We start from the raw sequence: 15570 nt of genomic DNA, 5'->3' as shown, positions 1-15570 counted from the left end.
ATGGGGGAAAAAATGTTATGAGCTAGAGAATATAACAACTACACTACCCAGCATGCAACGGGAGTTACGAACATGCGCGGTAGCCCCGAAAAGTGTTGCATGTTGCCACGTTGTGAAAGTAAACGTCAAGAACTCAGCCAACACGCCTCGTCTGCATTATTTATAATTAGACAGACAACACATCTACAGTGTGATTTTGTTTTGTTTACAAGTAAAGAAAAACAAAAGTTAAAAAAGGGAGATATGTTGTATATATATGTATGTGCTGCGGTTGTTTTAAGAACGTTGCGACAGCTGCCGTAAAGGAGGTGCGTTGCTATGTTTCCGGTTGGTCGTAAAAGTGTTCGTCATGTGTTGTACCCTGCTCAAATCTCTCAGTAAAGTTATTCGATGGATTATAGCTTTTGTTTTGAACTTTATTACACCATGGAGCGCTTTTTCCCGTCCATTGTTTTCCTGCTTTCGCTATCTGCGCCTAATGACTGAGCTACGTGACGTCATTTATTGTGATGTCCCACGGAGCATTTCTGGTCGGGACGGGATTCGAATAAAGAATCAACTCTTTTCCTTTACTATAGTGGTCTCGATAACGGGTACCGGTTCTCAAAAAGGGATTCGAGTCCGAGGACTCGGTTTTTTCTTATCAAACAACCGGAAAACCGGTTTCGAGCATCATCCCTAACTGCAACTACATAATTTCCCCATTGTGAGACAAATAAAGTATATCCTTTCATATCCTAACAGCAACATAAGGTGCCGCTGATTCTCATTTGGTGATTCTTCATACGTTTATGACTCAATGATACATAACCAGTCTCGGTTCTAGGGTTTCAGTATTTCTTAGGCTAAAACTCCATGCTTCTGTTGAGTGTGCATCTTAAATATATTTGACATAAATTAATACCCAGCACTGTGTTGGCCTGTTATGTGTTGGAGGCCCAGTCAAACGTGACATCCATCATTTTCTAGATATATACTACGACGACATCAACATTATATCAAACTCCACAGCGGCCCGGTGCAATGGGGCAGGGCGGGTGGACACAGTGGATGTCACCAGCACGGCAAAGATGGAGGGTCGTTGGTGGGTGGTGTGGGGTGGGTTGGGGAGGGATTCCCAGAATAGTAACAGGAGCTGACAGGCCCTAATTCAGCCCTGCCATTAATCACCAGTACAGCAAGGGAGGAAACACCCGCAGGACACACACGGCACAAATGGCCGCGGTCCAGAAGTGGCAGGATGGCCGCAGCGGGGGTGGGGCAGATAGTGAGACCGTGACGGGTGAGCCAGTGCTGAATTTGAAATTCAGGTAGTAAAAAAGGCGTCTGTGCCTTACATGGAAATAAGAGGAATTATGACAGCATAATAATTCTGATACCCAAGAACAAGGATGTACGCAAGCATGCAAACACCCCCCACACACATACCTCGAAGGGCCTCTCGTTGGTGTGGGTTCTCATGTGAACTTGAAAGGTGGAGTTGTAGGCGAACCCCTTGTGGCAAATCTGACACTCAAAGCGGACCTGGTTTTTGGACTTCCCCAGCTTGCCTTGGAAGTGGGCCACCACGTGCTCCTCCAGAGCCTTGTTGGAGATGAAGCGGCGGCGGCAAGGCCTCACCGGACATTTAAGCGGCGTCTGGCCTGTGTGGGACAGGCGGTGGAGGTCCAGGCTCTCCTGGGTCATGCAGCGGTGGCCACACAGGTCGCATTCCATCTGAAGACAAGGAGAAGACAATAAGAAAATGGCAGAAGGAAGGGAAAAAAGTGAAGAGAGAACATTTGTCCCAATGCTCCTATTCAGTAGCAGCACAAACGCCATATAAGCATGTCACAACTGTGTCACAATAAAATTTGGAAGCAAATCAAAATGTTTCTTCTTCACACAAAACTCTAGAGGTTGAGCACCGATGATGACAACAAAGCAGGAAATGTAATTTAGTGTGACACAGCAGTAGCATACGGTAGCAGCAAAAGTGGCACGTCCGAGCTGCTTAGTACAAAAACAAACGCTGCAAAATGTGTTCAGTCTTGATGAGAAAAGCCTCACTTCCCAGGTGACACATGCAGTTATTTCTTTCTGCACATTCAAGCCATCAGTGTAAAAGAGTATGCAGTCTATTGTTTTAGTACACAGCGGTTTACTTCATTTTAAACTTGTACAGTTGACAGGTAAGAATGGTGACAAATGTAGCACTTCAGTTAGTGCTACCATATTGTTTCTAAGCAATTACTTTCTTTATTATTACAATTTTGATTCCTATTAACGTTATGTGCACACAAAAAAAATTTCATTTATACTTAACTTTCAGCTGGCCTATTTTATCCACTTTATTTTAGTATTAGTTAACTTATACACACAGTAACAATAATACAAATCATAGTATGACCTCTTTAAATACCAGTTTATTTTACATTTCAAATAATTCCTTGTGGTCTCCATAACATGTAATGGTGATTCTTTGGTCAAAATTTAGCTTAGATTATGTTTAACAGACCATCTGACCGTGTCTTCACAATGCGTCGTTTTATGAGCGGTCTTATTTACTTGACTCTTATTATTACTTTGACTGTCTTCTCCTCATCAGCCATGTTGTAGTTTCAGCGCTTCCATTTCGAATCTACTGACGGAGATAAATTCCAACTATACGCTACTTTGTATTAGAAATGACAACAGTGGGGGATGCATGTGCATGTACAAACCAGTCTGCCACACAACAAGAGGATAGAGGGAAAAAAAGGAACTTATTAAATACAACGTCAGAATACAATGGCGCAGTACACACACACACACACACACACACACACACACACACACACACACACACACACACACACACACACACACACACACACACACACACACACACACACACACACACACACACGGTGTATATATAAATACACACAGCATATATACATATATGTATATATGTACACAAACAAACACTATATACGTATATATATTTAGAATGTTTTTGTTAACAGGTGTTTAATAAAGATACAAGCAAGCACGTTTAATGCACATAGATTCCTTTAATTTTTTTGAAGACAAGAATATAAGTTGGTGTATTACCTTATTTTGATGACTCGCATTGGTTGGAATCAGACAGGATTCAAAGAAGTGCTGATAAGTTCCACAACTTCAAATGTACATTGTGGAGGGGGGGAAAATCCTCTTTCCAACATCACATTAAAGTGTTTGTTTTTTAGCTTCTTATTCATCCTGCTTTCATACTCGATTTTACACCCTTTACGAGAAATACATTGGAGGCTAACTCCATAGCTTCCTAGCTTGTATGCACTAGTTTTCTGAAACCCTTATTTTGTTAGCACAGGCAGGATGGAGCAGGACTTTTATTGTGAAGACAGGAACTGTGCGGTCAGTCTTTACAATTTTGACAGCTGGTGTTTGGCGAGAGAGTGTTGAAATAAAAAGTGTTTCTTGCTTTCCTGCCGGTCGTATTTTTCCAACAGCGATCATCTCAAGACCCCTGGGAAACGTGGATGTCAATCGAGCGACGAAAGTGACGTCATCGTGAAAATTGATGATCGGTACTTTTAAGGTCTTTTTTTTTTTTTGAAGCCTTGCGATCGACTGACACACCCTGTGCGATCGACTGGTAGCTCACGATCAACCTAATAGGCGCCAGAGATCTAAAGTCTAGTCAAGGTGAATTTTGAAATGAGTCGGAACCTCTTCACTCGTCTTAATACTGGCGTATACACTGACCTGATCACCGACCATATAACAACACGCCACGCTGCCTTTTAGGTAACCATCCGCGATTGAGGTAAAGTCAGAATAAATTGTGTGATTAGTCTGCGTATATACAGCACATGTTTAAAATTATAATATTTTGTGATTAATCACATGTGCCAACTCATTATTTTTGACAGCTTTAGAGATAATACAAGCAGAAGTGGTTCAATAGGTTTTCTGTGTCACCGACCTGTCCAGTTGAGCGGCCTCGGCCCTGGCCCCTCCCACGGCCGGTGAGCCTCTCCTCCTCAGAGGTGGGGCAGCGCTGTAGGTGGATGTCCAGCACAGCCTGGTTTATAAACGCAGATGAGCAGTGAGGGCAGTTGACCGGCTCCTTGTCTGCAACGAGAGAGGAATCATTTGTTTGTTTTTAAGTGGTTGCCATCATATACCGTTGCTGTAACCAGTTTTGTCTAAAAAAAAACAAAAAACAAGCACACATGTTTCTTCTTTTTTTAAAAATGCATTCTAACTAGTAAATAAATGTGAACCAAAGTCCACTTACAATGGAGCCTATGGGACTCTCTCTATTCTGCCTATAAAGCGCATAAAAAACACCATAACACTTTTATCAAGGTTTTATATACACGCAGTAAATACACATGTAATGAAGTAACAGGCCCATTCATATCAACAGGTAATATTTTTGTATTTTGCTCATTTTTAGCCTACAATGACACATTAATTAAATAGACACATCACAACGTTCACTTTTTCCTTCAACAACAACACTGACCACAACTCATGCAAACATGAGAGCCAACAAACTTAACAAAACATCACTGAGTGTACAATGTCTGCTCCCACTTGGAAGCGACTGTTGGGATGTTGATATATTCCCGTTTAGATGAAGAATGACTCATAATTCTCGCAAAGGGTTAAAAAAAAAAAAACAGGTGGGTGCAAACCAGTGTCTTTCTCGCCATCTCCGGGTCAAAATTGGCTGCCAAGGTTTAACAACTTTACAGTTTATGTCAACATAATTTTACTATCAAGGTGAGAGGTGTGATTTATATAACCTAGAATAAACTTTCAACATTTTATGTCAGCAGCATAAGGAAGTTGCCTCTCTCTCAACGTTAGCGCTTATATTAACAATATCGCTAATATTGGTTAATATTCCAGTCACGAAATGTAAATGGAGTATTGTTGGCGCTTTTTGGATGGTTATTTATTAGGTTTTATGGTCGGAATAAACGCAATAGACGCAATGATGTAATGGCTCCCATTAGCTTCATTGAATGCAAATTTTATTTACAAGTTAGAATGCATTAAAAATAATGTTCTTGTCTCTCATAAGGATTGTAAATTATAGGCAAAAAAACAATTTCTCCTTTTAATCTTCAAGTGGTTTGTCATGATTTGATTAGGGCTGCAACTAACAATTATTTTGATAATCAACCAATCTGTCGATTATTACTTCGATTAATAATTGGATAAAAGAGACAAACTACATTTCTATCCTTTCCAGTAATTTATTGGGAAAAAAAACAGCATACTGGCACCAATGTTCCCTCTAAGGTGCGTGCCTGTGCAATTGCGCACTGCTCAAGCGTCCTCTGCGCACGGCAAATCTATGCCACGCACAAAATCAAATTAAAAAAATCAGCGCATAACTATTTTCGACACGACACGGACACGACAGAGAAAACAGTTTTCGTCATCATTATTCAAATATTGTAACGTCTGTCGAGACGCTTTGAGGACATGAATTCCATCGATCACTTTACTGAGCAAAACTCTTTATTGTCGGCCATAAACACATCACCAGAACATTAGTAAAATAAATTATATCTGGCAAAACTGGTCATTTTCTGCAGTACAAACCAGATCAAAACCAACTTTGTTATATCAACAGCAGCCGCTCGCTCTTTCTCACTTGCGCCAACACACGCACATATGGCACTTAGCCAGTGATGCGTTTACAGCCACACACATAGTCGGACAACTCCAACACCACACATAAAGTGTCATTCCAGGTCGTTACACTATGATTTACCAATCAAATGTGTGCTTATTCTAGTGTCATTTATTAGGAATCTTAATTTATAAATATTAATCATGAAATGCTGTCAGTATATTAAAAAAAAAACTAATAAAAATATATTTTTTACAAACAGGAAGTTGCAGTAATGTACACATGATCCCCTGCTTACATCTCATTGTGCAACATGTGAATGTTTTAATGGGAACTAAATGCAATGTCTGAAAGGGGTACAAATTATTTCCAAAGCAGGACCTCCACCCAGAAAACAATACAAGTACCTTTTTTTTCGGACTATAAATCGCACCGGCCGAAAATGCATAATAATGAAGGAAAGAAACATATATAAGTCGCACTGGAGTATAAGTCGCATTTTTTGGGGAAATTTATTTGATAAAACCCAACACCAAGAATAGACATTTGAAAGGCAATTTAAAATAAATAAAGAATAGTGAACAACAGGCTGAATAAGTGTATGTTATATGACGCATAAATAACCAACTGAGAACGTGCCTGGTATGTTAACGTAACATATTATGGTAAGAGTCATTCAAATAACTATAACATATAGAACATGCTACACGTTTACCAATCAATCTGTCACTCCTAATCGCTAAATCCGATGAAATCTTATACATCTAGTCTCTTACGTGAATGAGCTAAATAATATTATTTGATATTTTACAGTAATGTGTTAATAATTTCACACATAAATCGCTCCTGAGTATAAGTCGCACCCCCGGCCAAACTATGAAAAAAACTGCGACTTACAGTCCGAAAAATACGGTACAGAGTTAATTAAAAACAATATTTTTTGTTATTGTCATTTTAAGTGGGCCTAAACACTTATATTAGAAAATAACCTCATGGAAATGACTGCTGTCATTTGATTATAATAATAAGAGAATGTTGTCTGTCTATCTGTGTTAGCCCTGCGATGAGATAGGGACTTGTCCAGGGTGTACCCCGCCTTCCGCCCGAATGCAGCTGAGATAGGCTCCAGCACCCCCCGCGACCCCGAAAGGGACAAGCGGTAGAAAATGGATGGATGGATGGAGATTGAACTTGTTATTTAGTCAGGTTTGGGACAGGTGTGCTGCTGGTGTAGCCACAGTGTGCACGTCTGATGTTGCTCACATGCACTGCAAAAACTGAAATCTAAGTATGATTAAATATCTCAAATAAGGGTGATATTTGCTTATTTTCTGTCTGATAAGATCATTCTTCTCACTAAGCAGATTTTATGTTAGAGTGTTTTACGCGTTTTGGTCTTAAATGATCTCAGTAAAATATTACAGTTTGTAGCTGAGATTTTATGACCTATATTGAGTAAAACATGCTTGAAACTAGAATAGCAACTGTTGCAAAGCTGTGTCATCAACACTCACAAGTATAAAACTGCTTTTTAAAGGCCTACTGAAATGAATTTTTTTTATTTAAACGGGGATAGCAGATCCATTCTATGTGTCATACTTGATCATTTTGCGATATTGCCATATTTTTGCTGAAAGGATTTAGTATAGAACAACGTTGATAAAGTTCGCAACTTTTGGTCTCTGATCAAAAAAAACCTTGCCCCTACCGGAAGTAGCGTGACGTTGTCAGTTGTTCACTCCCTCATATTTTCCTATTGTTTTCAACGCAGCTAGAGCTATTCGGACCGAGAAAGCGACGATTACCCCATTAATTTGAGTGAGGACGAAAGATTCGTGGATGAGGAACGTTAGAGTGACGGACTAGAATGCAGTGAAATACATATTTTTTTTCCGCTCTGACCGTAACTTAGGTACAAGCTGGCTCATTGGATTCCACACTCTCTCCTTTTTCTATTGTGGATCACGGATTTGTATTTTAAACCACCTCGGATACTATATCCTCTTGAAAATGAGAGTCCAGAACGCAAAATGGACATTCACAGTGACTTTTATCTCCACGACAATACATCGACGAAGCTCTTTAGCATGAGCTAACGTGATAGCATCGAGCTCAAATGCAGATAGAAACTAAATAAATAAATCCCTGACTGGAAGGATAGACAGAAGATCAACAATACTATTAAACCATGTACATGTAACTACACGGTTAATAGATCTCAGCCTGGCAAAGCTTAACAATGCTGTTGCTAACGACGCTAAGGCTAACTTAGCAACCGGACCTCACAGAGCTATGATAAAAACATTAGCGCTCCACCTATGCCAGCCAGCCCTCATCTGCTCATCAACACCCGTGCTCACCTGCATTCCAGCGATCGACGGCGCGACGAAGGACTTCACCCGATCGTCCGTGCGGTGGGCGGCTGGCATCGGCCAGGCGTCTGCTATCCAAATAAGTAGTCCTTGTTGTGTTGCTACAGCCAGCCGCTAATACACCGATCCCACCTACAACGTTCTTCTTTGCAGCCTCCATTGTTCATTAAACAAATTGCAAAAGATTCACCAACACAGATGTCCAGAATACTGTGGAATTATGAAATGAAAACAGAGCTTTTTTGTATTGTATTCAAAGGGGAAGGCATACCTCTGTTCCCCGGGCTACGTCACGCGCATACATCATCCTCCAAAGGCTTTTTCAATCGGAAGTTTAGCGGGAAATTTAAAATTGCACTTTATAAGTTAACCCGGCCGTATTGGCATGTGTTGCAATGTTAAGATTTCATCATTGATATATAAACTATCAGACTGCGTGGTCGGTAGTAGTGGGTTTCAGTAGGCCTTTAAAGTAATAATTACTTACTTCAAGCATGAAAAAAAAAATCATGCCGAGCGCATATCATTATGTCAAGATAATGGCACTAGCATTTACTTAATTTAAGAATATTTTTCAACATATTAAGCAAAAGTGTCTCTCTTTTTTTTATACCAAGAAAAGTGCACTTGTTATTAGTGAGAATATACTTATTTTAAGGTATTTTTGGATTCATTGAGGTTAGCTAATTTATTTGTTTTGGAAAGTGTTGACAAGCCAAATTTTCTTGTTCTATTGGCAGATAATTTTGCATAGTTCAAATAAAGTACCCTTAATTTTTGTATATTTGTTTCTTGTTTTTGAACACTGACTATCCATCCACTTGGGTAAAACAGAATCCATCCTGTTTGGGTCCCACATCAAACTTAAGAGAGTCAATCACTTCACCATAAAAGTAGGTGACAGTGTCATCACCAGGAAAGATGAGGTCACCTACCTAGGTTCCATTCTAGAGGCTAACCTTTCCTGTGATAAAATGGCAACCAAGGTAATCAAAAAGGTTAACCAACGAACGAGATTTCTCTACAGAATTTCCTCTCTGGTCAACAAAAGCACCTTGAGGATTCTGGCGGGAACTCTCGTTCAACCCTTTTTCGATTACGCATGCACCTCCTGGTACCCTAGCACCTCCAAAACCCTCAAATCTAAACTCCAAACATCTCAGAACAAGCTAGTCAGGTTACTTCTAGACCTCCACCCCAGATCCCACCTCACTCCTACCCACTTCTCTAAAGTGGGCTGGCTCAAGGTGGAGGACAGAGTTAAACAACTTGCACTGAGCCTAGTCTATAAAATCCGCTACACCTCCCTGATACCGAAGTACATGTCAAACTACTTCCTTAACGTAAATGACCGCCATAACCACAACACCAGGGGGTGCTCCACTAACCACGTTAAACCCAGATTCCGAACTAACAAAGGTCTTAACTCATTCTCTTTCTATGCCACATCAATGTGGAATGCGCTCCCAACAGGTATAAAAGAAAGGGCATCTCTATCCTCCTTCAAAACCGCTATAAAAGTTCACCTCCAGGCAGCTACAACCCTAAACTAACACCCTACCCGGATTGCTAATAATCAAATGTAAATAATCAAATGCAGATTCTTTTTCTTATGCCTTCTGATCTCTCTCTCTCTCTCTCTATGTCCACTACCCCCCCCCCACCCCCCCCCCCACCCTCCACACTCCTGATTGTAAATAATGTAAATAATTCAATGTGATTATCTTGTGTGATGACTGTATTATGATGATAGTATATATGATAGTATATATCTGTATCATGAATCAATTTAAGTGGACCCCGACTTAAACAAGTTGAAAAACTTATTCGGGTGTTACCATTTAGTGGTCAATTGTACGGAATATGTACTTCACTGTGCAACCTACTAATAAAAGTCTCAATCAATCAATCAAAGACTTTTTGCAGTGTGGGCTCCACTGAATGCTCAGGGAGTTTTTGCGTTTGCTCACACACATGAAACATTGACTGGCACCATGTTCTTTCAACTTGCCAAATAAAACAAGGGAAATGTTAAAAAAAAAATGTTTTTGTTTTTTTTATAAATCAAATCAAATCAACTTTATTTATAAAGCACATTTAAAAATGTACCACAGGGGTAGCCAAAGTGCTGGGCAGGTTAAAAGATAACACAAGAGAAACGAGCAAGCACAACACAACACAAACAGAGCACGATAATAGGAGAGATATGTTGGAGCGAGGTTGTTCAGACATTTAAAAACAAATAGTAGGAGTTTAAATTTGATTCGGTAACGCACAGGGAGCCAGTGAAGGGACGCTAGTATAGGGGTAATGTGCTCACGCCTGCGGGTCTGCGAGGGAGGCCTGGCTAATAAAAATCTCCTCGTTAACAAAATATTTAAAACACACAAAGACAGACACAACGCATCAATGTACCCGGATTATGGACTTAAAAAGTTACGTACCGTATCGCTTCATCCATGGCTGCAACAAACTATCGTAATCGTCCGCCATTTTTCGAATGTTCCAGCCAAGGAAACCCCCACCTCATGGCTAACCCCCACCTCATGGCTAACCCCCACCTCATGAGACGTGGCCTCAGCGCCGCCCTGGCGCTGTTTTATACTGTTTTTGTACTTATTTTGATAATAGTTTCTCGGCTGTTTGTAAACGTTGCAGTTTATAAATAAAGGTTTATTATAAAAATAAAATAAAAAAAACCGTAGCCTCAGCGCATGCGCATAGCATAGATCCAACGACTAAATTAATCGCCAACTTTTTTTATAATCGATTTTAATCAATTAGTTGTTGCAGCCCTAGATTTGATGAACACTAACTTGAATCAAATTGACTATGTAAATGCAAGACATGAGTGATACCGAACGATCGAGCTCAAGTGATCAAAGTCCTGCTTAAAGTCATTAAAGCTTGTTATTACACTCCATCTTTCGAGCTGCAGTATTCATCTTAACTTTCACCAGGCATACACATTTCGATTTAATAAGTAATGCTAGCGTCATTAGAGTCTCCGGCGAATTGGTTTTGGGAGAGAAAAGGTCGCTCACGTTGGCTCATCGACACTTTGCCGCTTCATTAGCTTTGAAATGAGAAAAAGTGGGAGTTTACAATGTGCGGCACAAAAAAACAAATTTAGACAGAATAATTTGTCACTGGGATCAACTCAACACATTTATCAGTTGCTGAGACAAACAGCGAGCAGATGGGATTGAATGAAAAGAAACATTAATTGTGCTGTAGCAATTTCTGTTTGAGAAATGGTTTCTGACACAAAAGTAATGCTCAGATTCATTTTCTGCATTTCCTATTGATTCCTCCCCATCAATGAATCAGCTCAGGCCACATGCAGTCCTGGGGGTACTTGGGCAAAGCAAACAGCATCCCCGCTATGGCGACAATCTGTCTGGGAAATCGCTGACACTGATGATTCATCAGCATGTATACAGGTCGGATTCGGCAAACCATCTGTACTTTCCGACCCAGTAAGGGTGATCCCCGCTGCCCCACCCTCTGGGACCAACCAATTAAACCTTTAATAAGGACAAGCACGCCCTATGGCCCTGGGCTGATCAGTGGATCAATCCCTCCAATCGTCTGCAGAGGGACGGTGTCCCTCTGCAGCACACGGGCTCTCCAAGCTTTACTAATGAGGGCCCCCACCCTTGTGATTAAGACAAAGTGTCGGCATGATGACCTAATTCATTTACCTCTACCTCCCTCCTCCATTCCACTTGAGAAGCGGATCAATAGAAATTCATTGACCTAATGCATCAGGGGAATAATGCACATATAACATGGATGTTTGGGAATAAACAAGACATGGCATGGCAGTGGTATTTATCGCAGACTCTGCATTAGTCAATAGTAATTCACTGCAAGTTGTACTAATAAGAACATCATAATTGATTGTCTTCCATTAGGACGGTGGAACAGATTTCTCGTTATGTCTCCACAATTGCGCTCATCCCTCATCTTTATTCCCACTGAATTACGCCGGCTGCAGGGAAAAAAGGAAATGACTGCCAAAAGACAATAGACACACATGCGAGTTATACGCAAGAAACGCACAAAGGGAGATTTTACAAGCGACACAAAGCTTCCAGCTTGATGCATTGTTCCTGCTGACAATACAAGTGTGTGGGTGAATTGTTCCTGTAGGGTTGGAGACACCCCCCCCCCCACCCCCCCCCCCCCCCAGTCTGACCTTGATGAGTTAGCGAGTGCAGGTCGAGGTCCTTCCTGCGGCTGAACGCTTCTCCGCATTCTGGGCAGGGGAACGGATGGTTGGTGTGGAGAAGTCTAATATTTGGAGGGGAAAAAAAACAAAACATCGGTATTAGACAAGATTTAACAGCCAATATTTGTCTCAGTATGACCTTAAAATGCACTTTTAAAAACTCTAAACAAATAAGTCGCACCCATCAGCAAGGGGCTGGGCTTCTTGTTAAACGAGGGACATTAGCAGTGTGTCTAATGGCGGTAGATAAAAGAACGGCAATAAACTAAAACAAAGACCGCATTTATCCACTGCTTTACGTTGCACTATACATCAACTCAAGTGGGGAAGGTAGTATTTAAACTGGCCATTTTTGCAGTTTCCCAGGCTAGAATGATATATTTACCACAGATGGACAGGTTGTGTCTGCTTCTTGCTAAAAAGGTTGGCGGAGGGAAAAAATCAATATTTCAGAGACAGCTGGCCCCTGAGGCCGCCTTAAGGATGACAATTTGCACTAGGGTCATCTCTACTAACCACCAAATATTCTGCAATGAGCAGAGGGACAACATGCCTACAGCAACATTACGACACACACACACACACTGAGCGCTTTTCTTAAAGAGATGAGCCCATAAACAACAATCCGCTGGGTCACTGGTCAACCACGAGTGACAAGAGGTGACAGGTACTGGCAAGTGTAGTCTCAAGTAGGAGAGGGGAACTTTCTGAGCTCGTAAGTATCTTGGCTACAACTGGTGGCATCTTACCCAGTGATTAATAACCTTGACGCTGTGGCCCAAGAAAATATGTTTTAAACCTGTGGACCGTGAGACGCTCTCTTATAATACATATTCCCATCACTTGGGACAGTAATGCCTCAGTCAGTTCAATGAATTTACAAATTATAAAACTGTACTTTCATTTGCACTTCAAGAGGTTTTTTTTTTTTAAAGAAAAAACTATTATTTGATCTGTTATCATTTCAAACTGTTATGTAAAAGAAAAGAGGTAGGATTAAATAAGCTCTGCTTCTTCCTACTCAATTTCGAACAAGTTTAAAAATGAAACTTGAAATTCTGATGTATCATGTGTGTATGCTTTTATGTTCGAAATAAACTCTAACTCAACTCAACTCAACTCAATTGGTTCAATTTTATCACCCCATAGTTTTTTTTCCAGTTTTTAGCTTAGTCTTTTAAAACCTCTTAAGGCCTAAGCTGTTTGTTTATATGCTTTTTTTTATTTCTCTTTGCTATTTGGGCTTATTGGACCCTAATTAGAATAAAAACTAAGAATCATCTTTTTATATGATGTACTTAGTTCATAAGTAACAAACGTGTACTCCATGTTTAGTGACATGCTAATTCTTATTTTTACACTTTTTTTTCCCAAATCCTTTTGTATGTATACTCTTCTGACACCACCAGATGGCAGTATAAGTGTCCACATAAGCGGCCATAAGACCCCAATTCAGTAGTGTACACAATTTTGGAAATAAGAGCTAAAAGGTGCTGTCCACGCATGTGGCCACTAAGGCCTTTTTAAATTAACATTTAGTCCTTAGTCCATTTTGTTGCAGTAAATTTGATTTGTATTTACTCTTGTTTGATTCATCATGACTTGAGCCTTTTTCTTTCCCAAGCTTGATTAGTTCCATGAATTATTAGCCTGTTCGGCATTCTCATTCAATGCGTTTTCTTTATTTCATGACTATTTACATTGTAGATTGTCACTGAAGGCATCAAAGCTATGAATGAACACATGTGGAGTTATGTACCTAACAAAAAAAAAGGTGCAATAACTGAAAACATGTTTTATATTCTAGTTTCTTCAAAATAGCCACCCTTTGCTCTGATTACTGCTTTGCACTCTTGGCATTCTCTCGATAAGCTTCAAGAGGTAGTCACCTGAATTGGTTTTCACTTCACAGGTGTCATAGTTTTGATGCCTTTAGTGACAATTTACAATGTAAATAGTCATGAAAATAAAGAAAACGCATTGAAATGAGAAGGTGTGTCCAAACCTTTGGCCTGTACTGTGTGTGTGTGTGTGTGTGTGTTTTATATATATATATATATATATATATATATATATATATATATATATATATATATATATATATATATATATATATATATATATATATATATATATATATATATATATATATATATACATATATATATATATATATATACATATATATATATATATATATATATATATATATATATACATATATATATATATATATATATATATATATATATATATATATATACATATACATATATATATATATATATATACATATACATATATATATATACATATACATATATACATATATATATATACATATACATATATACATATATATATATATATATACATATATATATATATATATATATATATATATATATATATATATATATATATATATATATATATATATATATATATATATATATATATATATATATATTTATTTTTTTTATTATTATTTTATTTATTTATTTTTTTAATTAGAATTATAAATATTTTATTAATTAATCCCTTCATTTGACAAGGTGTAGGCTTGTTAAACTGTACGTAAAACACATATAGTTATTGAATACAAATCAAATCATGAGTAAAATTATGAATTATATTGTATATAATTCTTTATTATTTGATTGGGCCCCGGCCTCCTCTGTACTGAAAAGATTGGGCCCCATATGTCAAAAAGGTTAAGAAGTCATGGTCAAACTTACCTTTTTAAGCAGCCAATTGGGGTGCATACGATAATTTACGGAGCCATAATTTTTAATTTCCAGTATAAAACTTTTGACTTTATGCTGAAATTTTGAAAGTGCTTTTAGTAGGCCCAAATGGGAACACGCTGTTTTGTGTGTCTGTACTTTAATCCTAATGATTAAATAAGCTCTGCTTCTTCCTACTCCTTTTCGAACATGTTGAATAGAGAAATTAAATTGTGATGTATCAACTCAACTCAATGAGCAGTGTTTGTCCACGCCTATCTCAGACAGTGTGCGGTGCCGAAAGCACGGTTTATACTTAATCACTTTTTTCATATACGGTACAGTGTTACTCTGCACTTGTCCAATGTAACAGATGCCATATATTACATACAACAACGTAATATTACGGAGTTTGACAGGCGCACACAAACATTAGCAAAACTAGCATAGCTGTAATATGTGAGCTCCAGTGCTATTGTTACACTCATAGCCCATTCGAAGAAGAAAAACTAAACGATCAAACTTAAAGCTCCTACGTCTGTGGCTGACTGACAGTAGGCTTTATTTCAGTATGTGCAGCAATGCCTTTTATTTTATCTATTTATTTTTTACAAAATT

The 15570-nt window shown here is 38.8% G+C and overlaps 1 protein-coding gene across 3 annotated transcripts in view; it reads right to left on the bottom strand.

Moving 5' to 3' along the window:
- The window catches only part of znf574 (zinc finger protein 574), a 47041-nt gene that overhangs the window by 3591 nt on the left and 27880 nt on the right, over nucleotides 1–15570 (bottom strand). For all 3 annotated transcript variants that reach the window (XM_062063898.1, XM_062063899.1, XM_062063896.1), the window contains 3 exons: nucleotides 12194–12288; nucleotides 3953–4101; nucleotides 1429–1716 (listed from right to left, as the gene is read on the bottom strand). In XM_062063898.1, coding sequence (XP_061919882.1) covers nucleotides 1429–1716; nucleotides 3953–4101; nucleotides 12194–12288 — 532 coding nt within the window. The remainder of the gene's footprint in view (nucleotides 1–1428; nucleotides 1717–3952; nucleotides 4102–12193; nucleotides 12289–15570) is intronic.

The sequence above is a fragment of the Entelurus aequoreus genome, linkage group LG11 (assembly GCF_033978785.1).
Source record: "Entelurus aequoreus isolate RoL-2023_Sb linkage group LG11, RoL_Eaeq_v1.1, whole genome shotgun sequence".
Classification (NCBI taxonomy): Eukaryota; Metazoa; Chordata; class Actinopteri; order Syngnathiformes; family Syngnathidae; genus Entelurus; species Entelurus aequoreus.
The sequence above is the reverse complement of the archived record's forward strand: the minus strand, read 5'-3'. Positions and strand labels throughout refer to the sequence as shown.